We start from the raw sequence: 14,251 nt of genomic DNA on the forward strand, positions 1-14,251 counted from the left end.
CGATCGGTTCCCACCCGAGTAACATGCCTGTGATATTTTTTCACAGGACTCGGGGAAAGTACTGAGTATACAGTGCTAACACACATCGGTGTATGGGTAAAAAACCAAAATTAATATTCTTTATCCTGATGCAAATTTAACATCTATTATAACCCTCGCTCATCCTACCTTCTTCTATTAACTACCCCTCTCTCACCCTACCTACTTTTACGTTTTTTTCAATGCTGCCATAAATCACAGAATAGTACCAAAATTTATATAACCAAATTGACAGTTATGCATATTTTACAAAAGTTAATGTAAAAGTGAACTTTAAACAAATATTGTGCTTTGCTTGTATAAACATTATTAGCAATCTAATTATCTTTGAACATTGTAGGATTTGTAGAATGTTTATACTTGCAGAATATGATATTTTAAAAGTTGCTATTGTGCTGTGTATTTTTATCCACTGTTCATTATAATATTTGTTGGTGCATTTAGATTATAATTTGTTTGTAAAGCGCTTTGATGCTTTGGAAAGACGCTATATAAATGTTTAAGAGTCAGTTCAGGTAAATAATTGACATAGTTGCTCACGGTCAAAAAATGAATTTTTTTTATACTTTGTGGGTGGAAGGGCCTTGGGGTGCAAGTAAACAAAATTGCATTTTCAATTCTATATATAGCCCGTTGCCATGGTTACGGCTCATTTTGTTTTTTGGCCATTTTAGGCCGATTTTGGGGTCTGAAAAACTGGTTTTTAGCTCATATTTACAACTCCACCCCACCAAAATGCAACATTATTTCAAAAAACCTTTTATATCACTACAAAGTATCATCCTTGGCCTTCCTTGAGAAAAAAAATTATTGCTTTAAATATCACCCTTGTGCTATTTTTGCATCATGCATTACAGTATGTTTTTAGAACTTGCAAAATCGACATTTTTACCCTATTTTTGGACCCCAAAATGTCAACTTGCCAGGGGTCTCAGAAAATTTTCCTTTCGGCTGTGATTAGGGCCAACATTGGTCTTTCCATATCTGGTGTCAAAAACTTGGGCAATTGTATCCTGTTGTGACAGTACTGCCTCAAAACTAGACTTTTTTCCCCAAAACGTGAAAAATGCCTTTTTAAGGGTCTTTTCACATAATATCGACATACGTGTCCACGGTAAAAAAAAGGAATATTTTTCTTATACTTTGTGGATGGTAGGGACTTGGGGTCCAAATAAACAACATTTACATTTCAAATCATAATACAACACGTTGCCATGGTAACAGTTCATTTGTGTTTAGGCCACTTTAGGCCGATCTTGGGGTATGAAAAACTGTTTTTTTAGTTAATATTTACAACTCCACCCCACCAAAAAAACAAAAATATTTCATAAAACCTTTTACATCACTACAAAGTATCATCCTTGGCTTTACTTGAGACAAAAAAAATATTGCTATAAATTTCACCCCTGTGCTATTTTTAGAACGTGCATTAGAGTATGTTTTTAGAACTTGCAAAATCAACATTTTTACCATATTTTTTGCCCTCAAAATTTCATTTTTTTCAGGGGTCTCAGAATATTTTCCTTTCGGTTTTGATCAGGGCCAAAATTTGTCTATTTATTTCTGGTTAGAAAAACTCGGGCAATTGTATCCTGACGTAACAGAACTGTCTCAAAAATATACCCTTTTCCCCGAAAACATAGAGAAATGCATTTTGAAATATTTGCTTCATTTTGAATTTATAACATTAAGAAGTTAGTAATAATTCCATCAATCTGGCAGCTTTTCATAAGCACTCTGTAGGCTTAGTGCATTACCAAACATTGATCAGGACTTGTTGATGACCTAAATCTTATAATTTTCCCCGCCCCGGCCCCACCCCGGCCCCGGCCCAATCATATTTCTTGACATTGCATAAAATAAAAAAAAGTTTTGTGAACAGCGCCTCTTTTTTGAAAATCACATTTTTTAATTCCCCTTGCACACCAAGAAAGTTTGTATTGTCTTAATGTTTTATTGGTTCTCAGAATATTTCCCTTTTTGTTGTGATTGGGCTATCATTATGGTTTGCATGTCTGCTGGGGAGAAACACTTTGGTTTATTGTATCCTGTTGTGACACTTCTGCCTCAAACATGGTAATTTTTCCAAAAACAATAAAAATGCATTTTGAAGTTATCCCTAGTTTGAATTGATAAAAAACAAAAACGAGCATGCTTGTTAAATAAGTATGGCACTGTTTCCATGCTCTTTAAGTAACAAATAAAAAGTTTATAACCATGCTTACCACTGAGAGTTCTTGTTTTGTCATGACTACTTTACTTAGTTGTACAGGTATGATTCACATTGCAAGAAGAGAAGTAGTGCGATGAGCATTCTTTACTATTCTTGTCTATACATGGCCTTATAACAGTCTTCTTGGTCCCCTGCCCGCTACCAAACTAAACATTTTCATCCCTATCAGAACAAAGAGGCTCTAAAAGTGAGCAAGTACTGTATCCAAAGTATCTAAATGGCCATTCACCTGCTTTGGCCTTCTGTAAGCAGTTCCCCCATCTATGGTGGGGTTCCTTTCAATTGTACTGTTGCAAACAATAAAAGAGTTGGTTTATTTAACGTAATAAACAATTCAGCAGGTAATGTTTGACAATGTTTTTTGTTGATCGTTCTCAGAGACATATATAATAATTATAAATTAGTAAGATAGTGAATGGAAAAAGTAATCAAACTAGCCTGAATAGACTTTTGTCTCTGCAAATGCATCTTACTTATTTATGTTGAGCAGGTGCAAGTATTTACAACTTCTTTCAATGTTGTTTCATTAAAGGAACACGTTGCCTTGGATCGGTCGAGTTGGTCTTTGAAAAGCGTTTGTAAACGTTTATTACAAAATGCATATGATTAGAAAGATATTTTAAAAGTAGAATATAATGATCAACACAAGTATCACTCAAAAACATCTTTCTAACCATGCATTTTATAACAAACGGTTACAAACGCATTTCAAAGACCAACTTGACCGATCCCAGGCAACGTGTTCCTTTTAAATGATCTCTTACGCTCATCTTGCAAATCGTTAGTATCATTGTTTTTAATAAGATCTTGGCAAACTTTTCCAACACTTTTAAGCGGGCTTTTTAAATTCCCACATTTGTGTTGGACATGATTGGATGCTCCAAACCATCTGCCTCAAGCACAGAAACTACATTGTTTATGATCTCTATCTCTATGAAAAGTTTTACATTTGGTAGCAGGCAGGGACCAAGGAGAGTAGGCCCTGTTTTAAAGACAACTTGTAAAGAATGCTCATCGCACTCTACTTGCAATGGGAATCATACCTGTACAATAGGTAAAGTAGCCAAATCAAGAACTCTCAGTGGCAAAGCATTGGTTATGGTTTGGTTGGATACCATTATGTTTAAATAAAAACTCTGTATTCATTACTCAAAGGGCATGGAGACAGTGCCAGATTTTTAACAAGCATGCATTGTTTTTGGAAAAATTACTATACTTAAGGCATGATCAGTCACAACAGGATACAATAAACACAGTGTTTCTACCCAGAAGACATGAAAACACCAATAACAACCGAAAGGGAACACTTTCAAAAAAAGAGGCGCTATTCACAAAACATTGTTTTATGCAATGTCAAGAAATATGATTGGGGCTGGGCCGGGCAAATTGTAAAATTAAGGTCATCAACAGTTCCTGATCAATGTTGGGTAATCCACTAGTGCTTAGGAAAAGCTGCAAGATTGAAAGAATTATTACTTTTTAATGTTAGAAATTCAAAATGAAGAAAAAACAATTCAAAATGCATTTTTCTGTTTGGGGAAAAAAGTATATTTTTGAGACAGTACTGTTAACATCAGGATACACTTGCCCAAGTTTTTCTTACCAGAAATAAAAAAGACAAATTCTGGCCCTGATCAAAACCGAAAGGAAAATATTCTGAGACCCCTGAAAAAAATGAAATTTTGAGGGCAAAAAATGTGGTAAAAATGTTGATTTTGCAAGTTCTAAAAACATACTCTAATGCACGTTCTAAAAATAGCACAAGGGTGAAATTTATAGCAATATTTTTTTGTCTCAAGTAAAGCCAAGGATGATACTTTGTAGTGATGTAAAAGGTTTTATGAAATATTTTTGTTTTTTGGTGGGGTGGAGTTGTAAATATTAAATAAAAAAACAGTTTTTCATACCCCGAGATCGGCCTAAAGTGGCCTAAACACAAATGAACTGTTACCATGGCAACGTGTTATATTATGATTTGAAATGTAAATGTTGTTTATTTGGACCCCAAGTCCCTACCGTCCACAAAGTATAAGAAAAATATTCCCTTTTTTTTTTACCGTGGACACGTATTTCGATATTATGTGAAAAGACCCTTAAAAAGGCATTTTTTCACGTTTTTGGGAAAAAGTCTAGTTTTGAGGCAGTACTGTCACAACAGGATACAATTGCCCAAGTTTTTGACACCAGATATTGAAAGACCAATGTTGGCCCTAATCACAGCCGAAAGGAAAATTTTCTGAGACCCCTGGCAAGTTGACATTTTGGGGTCCAAAAATAGGGTAAAAATGTCGATTTTGCAAGTTCTAAAAACATACTGTAATGCATGATGCAAAAATAGCACAAGGGTGATATTTAAAGCAATTATTTGTTTTCTCAAGGTAGGCCAAGGATGATACTTTGTATTGATATAAAAGGTTTTTTGAAATAATGTTGCATTTTGGTGGGGTGGAGTTGTAAATATGAGCTAAAAACCAGTTTTTCAGACCCCAAAATCGGCCTAAAATGGCCAAAAAACAAAATGAGCCGTAACCATGGCAACGGGCTTCATATAGAATTGAAAATGCAATTTTGTTTACTTGCACCCCAAGGCCCTTCCACCCACAAAGTATAAAAAAAATTCATTTTTTGACCGTGAGCAACTATGTCAATTATTTACCTGAACTGACTCTTAATAATAATAATAATAAATAATAATGATTGCCGTTCCTCCCTGATCACCAGATTCTCAGGATAAGTTCTCGTTTCAACATCGATGACGGCAGCGTGACATTCACCAGCGGCCTCCAGCTTTCACAGGATCAGTTGAAGAACGGAGGTTTCGGCGGACTCCTAGAGACTATACTCCAATTTGCGACGGCCATCACTAAGCTGAAGATTGACGAGACGGAGGTGTCGTTGCTTTCGGCAATCTGTCTCATTAGTGGAGGTGAGAATCAACATCTGCCCAAACTTTCTTAAAGTCATTTCATGTCTCAAAAGTACAAGACCTTTCTGGCTTCTGTAAATGCCCCCAGATTGGTTTGCTCTGTAGCTATGTTTCATTTAATTTTCATTAATTATTTTCTTGATCTGTTCTTGACTGTCTTTGATTCAAAATCATTGTACTGAATTTGATTATTTTTCTCTTTTTTGACCAATATGGAAATAATCAGTGATTGATTTGATTTGAATTGAACTGAATTGAAAGAAAAATTGCCTACTAGGACCGGATATTTGCCATGAAATTTGCATTTTCTACATTTACTTCCAATTATGACAAAAACCTATGTGGCCTCTCTAACCTTATCAAGATATGATATGAAGAAATTGATTTGCCGAAAGACCCTTATGTATTTTAAAGAGGTTATTTCATCCTTAAGAAGTAAAATCCATATATTAGTTTTATCTAACATAATTATGCTCCTCTTGACAGATCGCTCTGGCCTTGAGAACCCAGTCCAGATTGAGAAGCTTCAGGAGCCTCTCCTTGAAGGGCTACGACTTTATGTTAAGAAACGGCGCCCTCTTGAACCGCATATATTTGCGAAAATCCTGATGAAGATTACAGACTTGCGAAGCATCAGCGTGAAGAGTAAGTTTAGATGCAGGGGCTGAGGGTTTTTATTTATTTAGGAGGGAATATGTAAGGGCCATGTAACTCGGTGCAATATTCAGGCAACCAGGTCAAGTAAATCTTCAAGAAGAAAAAGTATTACGCTTTCATCTTCGAATTGTCTTGGAGTCAGTAAGGCCATGTCCGACTGTCCCTTGACTTTGGCTACAACCACAGCCAGTGTTGAAGTATAGGCAGATCTAGCCGCAGCTGTTAGCCAAAGTCGCTGTCTCAGACAAGGCCTAAGATACTGTTTTGAAGATGTCTCTTGTGCTGCCGAAGTGTTCCTTTTGCATGTAGTGCAGGTGGTTGTCTCTCCAAGTTGCCTGAAAATATTGCCCTGTGCGACAAAGGCATTTAGACTTTCAACCCTTGTTTTGTATATTGGAGTTGCTTATTACTGTAACCTGAAGCCAGTATGTGTCATCACTCGCAGCAGTTAAGCCAATAACTGTAACATAAATTCTGATGAGTCATATTGGCATGAATTGGCATTGACAGCTTGATTGAGAGTCGTTGAACTGAATCTCTTGTCGGAAGATTTCAGTTTCTTGACTCCAATAGTATGACAGTCTTAAATATTAATTGTTGACATTTGGATGCAATTTAATAGTTACCACCAGAACAATACTTGTTTATTCTTTACATTATCGTTGTGTGATTTCTGTTCTGAGGCGATCGCAAACAAATATGATGTTGCGAGGAAATGGTTGATATGAGAGACAGTTACACAAGAACCCTTTTGCTAGCCTACTGGTGGATACATCAAGTCAGACTTTGTCTCTCAGCATTTAAGTCAGACTTTGTCTCTCAGCATTTAGGTATAAACTGCATATCAAACCCCCTATTCCTATTAATGGACTATTCTGTTTACTTCATTAATCAACAGGTGCTGAGAGAGTGCTCCATCTGAAGCTAGAGTTACCCAACCGGTTCCCCGCCCTCATTAATGAAATGATTGACAGAGCCGATAACCAATGAGAAGGTTTGCATGGGTAGTGAAGAGGTTCGACCAAGCCTGGAAATCACAGATCAATCAGATTGCTTTTTATGAATTTAAAAAAGGGAGGGTTATTTTCGTGATTATAAACTTAGTTAGTTTAGATAAAACCATCAAGGAAGTTGAAGATGGTGACAGTCTTGGAAACTACAGTGGAGTAGACGGGCATCAATCTGTGAAATATCTTCAGGCCCTCTGTGGTTGACCAGCAGAATGGATCCACTGGCAATACAAGGCATGCCCAGATGCACCAATCAGAGAGCCTGTTACTGAAAACAGCCAACCAATTGGGAGACTCGTCTGTTAACTTGGCATTGGCTGCTCCTTGGAGATTACAAAGAAAACAATATTCAGATCATTATTATTAGTTTTTATTTTTTTTTCAAAATGAGAATCGTTTACACAAGGATCTTGGTTTTTGATAAGAAAAAAGAGTCTTGTGCTGTCATGACAAAGTTGCCAAGAAATTTTTAGGAACTGAAATTTAGTTTTGTCTGTTTCAAAAACAGATGAGCATCAAAGTTTTACGAAGTATTGCTATATTGACTAAAAGTCTAAATTGCCATCTTAATGCATCAAATTATTCTATTATGTTGTTTGGGGTTTTTAATAATCTTTGTTAACCATGTCATTTTGAAATGATGACTTTATTTAGATTTTGGCAAGAAGGAAGCAAGGCTTGGTACCAACATCCAAAGAAGATGTTGGGAACAGTTAGAAGGTGTAGAGTTTCATGCAATACCCAAAGGAATTCTATCTAATCAAATTCAACTTGATTGTGTATATTTATACAAATGAGGATTAGAAAAGGTTGATGTTTTCTGATAATTCATTGACCCACTGACTGTTTATGTTGTCATTTCATGACCTTTTTTATATATACCATCTGTACAATCCACTGCCCAACATTAAAGGATTTTAAACTGGTTACTTTTTTGAAAATATCAAGTTATAAACATTTAGAAGAGAGGGACATGCTGGCATGACACACATATAGTGCAGTTCAACCTTAACAAAGTTGAACATGAAGTGAACTTTCTTGCATTGGCTGTGGGAAAGTGGTATTGTGATTATTTGCATTAAGGAAATTCACTTCGCAGTTTCCACATGAAGTATGAAACAGGTTTAACACTTACGATCTGCATACCATACAGAAAAGCTAAAGAGAGCATTGACTCGTTAAATGGGTCATATTGACCTACACAGAGGTAATATTGACTATCTGAGAGGTCAGATTGACTGTTGGGGTTACACTGACTATTCAGGGGTCGAATTGACTCTTCCAGGGGTCATGTTGACTATCTTAGTGGTCAGATTGACTCGTCATTAATTCTTTGTGGATCAGTATCAGGTGATTTAACGCTGCATCACATGACTCTTCCATCATTCCATATTTCATATGCACATTGATCGTCAACCATAAGTGCCGTCTAAATGACTCAAGTAAACTGTACATTAGTATCAACATTACAAAAACATCTTGCTGTCTATTCAACCGGTAATATTCAGTAGCTGTTCTTATCTGTGACCTGTGCCCAATTTCATAGAGCTTATTAGGAGAGCTATCTCAACTACTGATTTAGAACATTGCACTGATAAGCATTTTTTGTTAAATTTGTTACAGATTGGACTGGGAAAAAAAAAAAAAAAAAAATCAAATCCTTGACCCGAGTTTGGTTATTAACAAAGTGTCTACCGACCAATTTTTTTCACAGCCTGTTTGTTTTCTCACACTTGGGGTGATATTCTGCAAGATGTCGCAGCAGGTAAAATCAGAAGGCACACTAATGAGTTATATGAAACATATCGCTTAAAGTTCACTTGGCTAAAAAAGACCTGAATGATTGAAAAGCGACAATTTAAACCACTCTGTTCTCTACAACTCCTTAATTTTAGAGAGAAAAAAACTATTCTGAATCTGTGGATTAAAAATCCTCTTAAAATTATTTTGAGCTAAAGACCATATTTGTGTTTTTATCAAAAGAAATTCTTCCCTCACGAAATTGATCAAACTGAAATGTAATTTCAAAAAGATTGTGATCACACAACTTGTCATGTTTCTTGCTCTTACCTGAAATTACCTGTATTTACTTGTATTTTTAACAAATCCAACAAAAGAACCCAAAGGGTAACGGATAATTCATCTAAACTAACCAGGCAAGCTTTTTTTGTATAAACATAAGTTAAAGGGAAGTTTTGAATGAACATATTAATGTGGTAAATGAATCAATGGATAAATTTGCAAAGAGATACCCATGTGGTAAGATGATAATTTAATTAGTAATCGGTTATTTTATCAACAATAGTTGAGTCAAGAAATATAAAACCAGTTAAGGGAGAGTGGTATTTGTTTTCATTGTTCAGGTTAACGTATCAGATGATCTTGTGTACAGGAATACCAACTATTTTTAAGACTTCTTTAAACAAACCAACCTGTATATTATGTAAATTTGTTTAAGTCATTGGGGCCTCATTGCAAATGGGTTGACACCCAAACCACTTCTAGCTAGTTCATCTAATGAAACTCCTAAAAGAATTGAATCATGTGCCATAATCATATGTAGTTAACCACTAATTTGTTTTTGCCTGATTGTGTATAAGTATTGTTATCATTTTTTATTATTATTATTATTATTATTATTATTTTGTTTTTGTTCTTGCTGGCTTAAAGCTGACTGGTTGTAAAATAGTTGTTTATTTCCATGAAATTATTAGCATGTGATATTTGAGATCGAGTGTAGTGTTTCATTTTAATATTTTGTTTTTAAGTTTTTGGTTTATTTAGAAGTGTAGATGTTATTCTCATCAAAAACAATAACGTTACAAAATCTATTGCCCACCTATTTCAAATTCTTATTTCCTTCAAGTTACTTGAAAAGTTTTTTTAAGTCCACCTTTGTGACAAAGTTAGAATTTTTATGTCTATAATGTTTAAACTTGCTCAAACTAAATACAAAGGTAAAGAGAGTTAGTTTAAGATGTCTGTAGAAACCATTGCCATTGTTGAATATGTTGAGTCAATTCTAAGCTTTTGCTTTTTGTTTTACTATCCAACTTCTCAACACCCAAGCTAAAAATGTATACATTAAATTTGCCAAGCACATGAAAAACAAGCTTAACAAAAACAGGTTATCGGTCAGAATACAATGTAATGTGCATTGCAGTTTGACTGGTGCCCTGCTATTCTTGCTCAGCAAAAATAAAGTTAAGTGATAATTTTGTTGTTGTCTGATTTACGCTTATATAATGGTACCTGGCTTGGTTTAGTGTGAAGGCCTGATTAGATATGGGTCTTGTGTCCCGACTGCTTTTTGCCTTGGTTCTAATACGCATTAGATTGTGTTGCAGAAAAACAATCCAAGGTTTTTTTTCGAAAGCACAGCTTTGTTTTTACCTCAGGTTTAGGCTTAGTCTTGGGTTCGATCCACCTATTTGAAACTCAAATCTGAAACAGCACATTTTTGAAATAATTGATGGATCCCTAGCCTAAAAAACAAAACTGAACCTGGGGTTTGGAAAATTGGCATTGGGCATGTTGGGTGCAATGTGTCCTGTTTCCAAAGACGTGTAAGTCATTTCAGAAGTAAAAATAATTTCAACGAAAGGATAAGGTTATAGAGTAATCTAAAACTTAAAATAACTGTAAAATAGATGAAAATTAAATCATGCTATATTTAAAAGGATTCTCAGCCAAACTTTGGTAGTATATAAAACTTGAAAGATTTGAGATAAGTTGACTGTCACACAGATACAAACAAATTCCAAATCATGAACAATTCCTGTGATTTGTAAATTTCCCATTTTTTTTTCTTTTGCTGAAATAGTTTTTTTTCCATTTTGTTTGTGTTTACTGTTTTTATGTTATCCTTTAGAGTAGCAGATACTAAGTATTGGCTTGAATACTGTTATTGAAAACGTCTTTAAAAAACAACTCTTTTCCTTCAGACATGGATGCATACATTTAGGTTCTTAGCCAGTTTTTTGTTAAACAAATAATCCCTTTTTTCATTATATTAACTGTCCCTTTTTACTCAATTGAAAAAAAATGTTTTAATGCTTCCATTGTCCTGAAGTGTTGTAACAAATTCTATCTAAATGTCCTATAGAAGTGTTTAACATATATAATATATATATAAATAATATCTCCAAGATAAAATCTTTATCATTGTAAACTCGAATGTGTGACGGATCCCAAAGTAGTTTTTGAAAAGTTATTCTTAGAAAGACGACGTATTGCATTTTTGAAGGAATTGTTCGTGCTAAATCTGGGACCAATTGGATACAGTTAAATTAGTGCAGACTCGGAATGAACTTATCACTCTACATCAAAATGAAAAGAACATATATTTTTATTTGTTCAATATTCAAAAGATGTAAGATTCAACGTTGTTACCCCTTCACACTTTAGTGTATGGCTTTACAAAACCCTCATGTGTACTGAACTTGGATTACTTTTCCAGGTGTTACGTTTAGCAATGGCGTTAGCTGTACTGTACTAACTCCATTGGCAATAACAGAAGGGCCTGGAAGGTTGGAACGGTAATGATCTAGGAAAATCTAAAAGTTTGTTGGTTAAGAATGTTTATGCGTACAACTATCTGCTGGCTCAGTTTGTGCATCACAGAACTGTATTCAATATCTGGTCATTCACGCTCAAATAGTCAGAAATATGAATCATGTTTTCATTGTTTGTAAAGTTCAAAATGTTAAATTACTGGACTATAATTGTTAACTAGATTGAATTGATATACAACATCAATTAAACCCTTAAAGCATGTCGCAACATGAACACAGTCAGGTCCTAATACAGATTAAATTTACTGAACTGTTTTCTTTGTTAAAATCTGATTGCTTAAGTGCTTTCATGTTAGAGATCTGTTTAGTTTTTCATGATTATGTTGATTATTGTATCATGAAAAGGAGGTTCAGATTTCAATTAAGAAGTTTGTTACCAATCCTTTTATTTTCAAAACAATAAGTGTCCAGGTAACCAATATTGTTCCTTACTCATGCAGTAAGTACCATGTCCAATATTGGATACCAGACTTTGTAAAAATTACTTCATTGGACCATACAAAGCCATTGTCTTGATGTAAGATAACAACTAAGTTCATTTTCCCCCGTTTGTCAGATAACAATTTCTCTAGAGAGAAGGTGCCACTTGGTTCAATCTAAAAGTGTAACAAAATCATGCCAGAAATATTTTTAGTCAATTTGTGTGACAAATTTTAAACACTTAATAAATAAGTAAAACTACTATGATAACAATGCCATAGGCTTGTCTGTTAAAGCTTCTATTACCTGCATGTACAAAGGCAATGAAACAAATAAATCACAACTGATAGGTTTCTGAAGAGCTTGTAAAAATTGTCTCTTGTTTCAAGTTTTTTATTTCCCGTTTCTTTTATGGTGTGTATCCCCCTGCTGTGACATATTTTTGTGGCTGTATTAATAGCATTGTCTACTCTTCAATGGGGTCTCTTCTGTCATTGTTCTTACTACAACTTTTATGTTTGTATACAAAAGTGTATACACTGGTACACGTTATACCCAAAAATGTTGGGGTTCTTGTAGGTGCCTACAGCAGCTGAGCTCATATTTTGTACAATTCCTTCACTCTACTTAGTTTATCTTTGAACCCATCGTCGTTCTCCTCTGCCACAATGTCTTTCCTCTTGTCAGCATCCTCACAATATTCATCTCCAGAGTTCTCAGTCTCATCTTTAGAGTTTGTGATTTGTGATCCGTCTTCAAGATCAGCAAGTTTCTGGAATAGTTCCCCAAGCTTCTCTCTCTCGATCTTACTGAGGAAGTCTAGATTGAGTCCAAATCTCTTGGTTTCTGTTAGACTCCACATAATATCAACCACACAGTGCAAGTCATTTGCCTGAAACTCCTCATTCATTATTGTAAGAATTTCTCCAAGAAGTCCGCAGCTGATCTCGTTACGGAATATTAAGGCAAGTCCTTCACTGCCAATGCACTTCAGAAGGTTGTATTTCTCGCTGGTTGTTTTGTAGATCTGTTTCCAGTCTCGGGAGAAAGCAGTGGAGGATTTGGGCAACTTGTCTGGTGTCTGTAAATGACAACAAGATTCATTAAATTGTTTGATTGATTATTGGTTGTAGAGAAGAAGAAAAGCAAGGATTCTTTTTAGTTAGTCTGCCTGACACAAACATAAAAATGTTAAAAGAAAACGAAATTGAAGACCTTACCTTTGAGGAGATATCACAAGACTTGGAAGAGGCTGAAGATTTGGAAGAATCATGAGTCGTTGACTTTGAGGTGTAAGGATTCCAAGGTTGGTTCCGCTTTCCCTGACCAATCTTATCCTCCTTCTCAAGAGGTTTAATATGAGCAGCTGCAACCATGTCCCTGGAAATCAATGGGTACAGCAAAAAGGATGTTTAATCTACAAAAAAGGGATTGCAGTTTCAGTGAGAGTGACATTGGTTCCAAACTGTTTTAAAGTATTGTTTCATTTCCACATGAAAGATTACAGATATGTTTTAGCAGGGGAAACTTAATATGTTTTAGGGCTGGAAAAAAAAACTTGGGAAAACGATTTCACCTCGATCCAATATACACATTTTGGTTATTCTGAATGAGCTCGAGTGGAAATAGACAGCGTCCAGTCATTTCAATCTCACCTGAATTGCTCATATGACTCAACCTTCTGGCCAACAGCCCGCATTTTGGCGTCATTCTCACGCCAGTACCGTGCATCCTTCTCTACAGCTTGTGAGAGTTCCTGCTCTAGTTTACTGAAATCTATCCAATCCTCTTTCAAGTTTGCCATGATGGACGTAGGCTTTGATTGATGGGCGGGATTCGATGAATGTTTTTTACTTCTGCATCACTTTAGCTTATTATGATATTATTATCTGTTGATAAAAATGATACGTGACTGTATGTTTTTGTAATGTTACTTTCTGCACAATCAACAAATACACTTTTAGTTTTAATATCACTGCTGTATTCGACAGTGTTTCTTTTGAGTACTAAAACTGGGTTAAATTCAAAGGTACCGTTACAAACAGCGCTGGAACGAGCTGGTTTAAACGTAAATAAAGCCATAAATGGTTTACATTTCTGTTTACTTCTAATCTTGTAAAATCTAAAAACAAAAAAGGGAATTAATAAGACGGAGTTTTCCGGCAAGAATTGAAAAAACTGGCCTTCTTAGAGAGTTAATAGAAACCACATGTAAATGATGTTCATCATTCCTACAATTTACACTTCAAATGTGGCAATCTAATAAGTCAAAACTTACTGTTCATCAGAAACAAAACGCTAATGACACCCAAGCAACCGACAACAACACAACTCAGCGGCCATTTTGTAGTTTCAATAATTTTGCATACCGCCCTCTCTTGGAGTCAATTAT

The 14,251-nt window shown here is 35.1% G+C and overlaps 2 protein-coding genes across 3 annotated transcripts in view; one reads left to right on the plus strand and one right to left on the minus strand.

Moving 5' to 3' along the window:
- Positions 1 to 10,506, plus strand: part of LOC139939927 (retinoic acid receptor alpha-like) — a 53,258-nt gene extending 42,752 nt beyond the window's left edge. For both annotated transcript variants that reach the window (XM_071936089.1, XM_071936090.1), the window contains 3 exons: positions 4,994 to 5,198; positions 5,685 to 5,843; positions 6,754 to 10,506. In XM_071936089.1, the coding sequence (XP_071792190.1) occupies positions 4,994 to 5,198; positions 5,685 to 5,843; positions 6,754 to 6,845 (456 nt within the window). In that variant the 3' untranslated portion in view covers positions 6,846 to 10,506. The remainder of the gene's footprint in view (positions 1 to 4,993; positions 5,199 to 5,684; positions 5,844 to 6,753) is intronic.
- A 1,201-nt stretch (positions 10,507 to 11,707) lies between these two features.
- On the minus strand, positions 11,708 to 14,224 carry LOC139939929 (dynein axonemal assembly factor 19-like). The gene is made up of 4 exons (XM_071936092.1): positions 14,138 to 14,224; positions 13,515 to 13,748; positions 13,080 to 13,239; positions 11,708 to 12,940 (listed from the first exon to the last, which is right to left on the minus strand). Exons 2-4 carry the CDS (start codon positions 13,661 to 13,663, stop codon positions 12,458 to 12,460), a joined length of 792 nt encoding a protein of 263 aa, XP_071792193.1. The 5' UTR covers positions 13,664 to 13,748; positions 14,138 to 14,224; the 3' UTR covers positions 11,708 to 12,457.
- Between the last annotated feature and the right edge of the window lie 27 nt (positions 14,225 to 14,251).

Source organism: Asterias amurensis, chromosome 7, assembly GCF_032118995.1.
Source record: "Asterias amurensis chromosome 7, ASM3211899v1".
In the NCBI taxonomy this organism is placed as follows: Eukaryota; Metazoa; Echinodermata; class Asteroidea; order Forcipulatida; family Asteriidae; genus Asterias; species Asterias amurensis.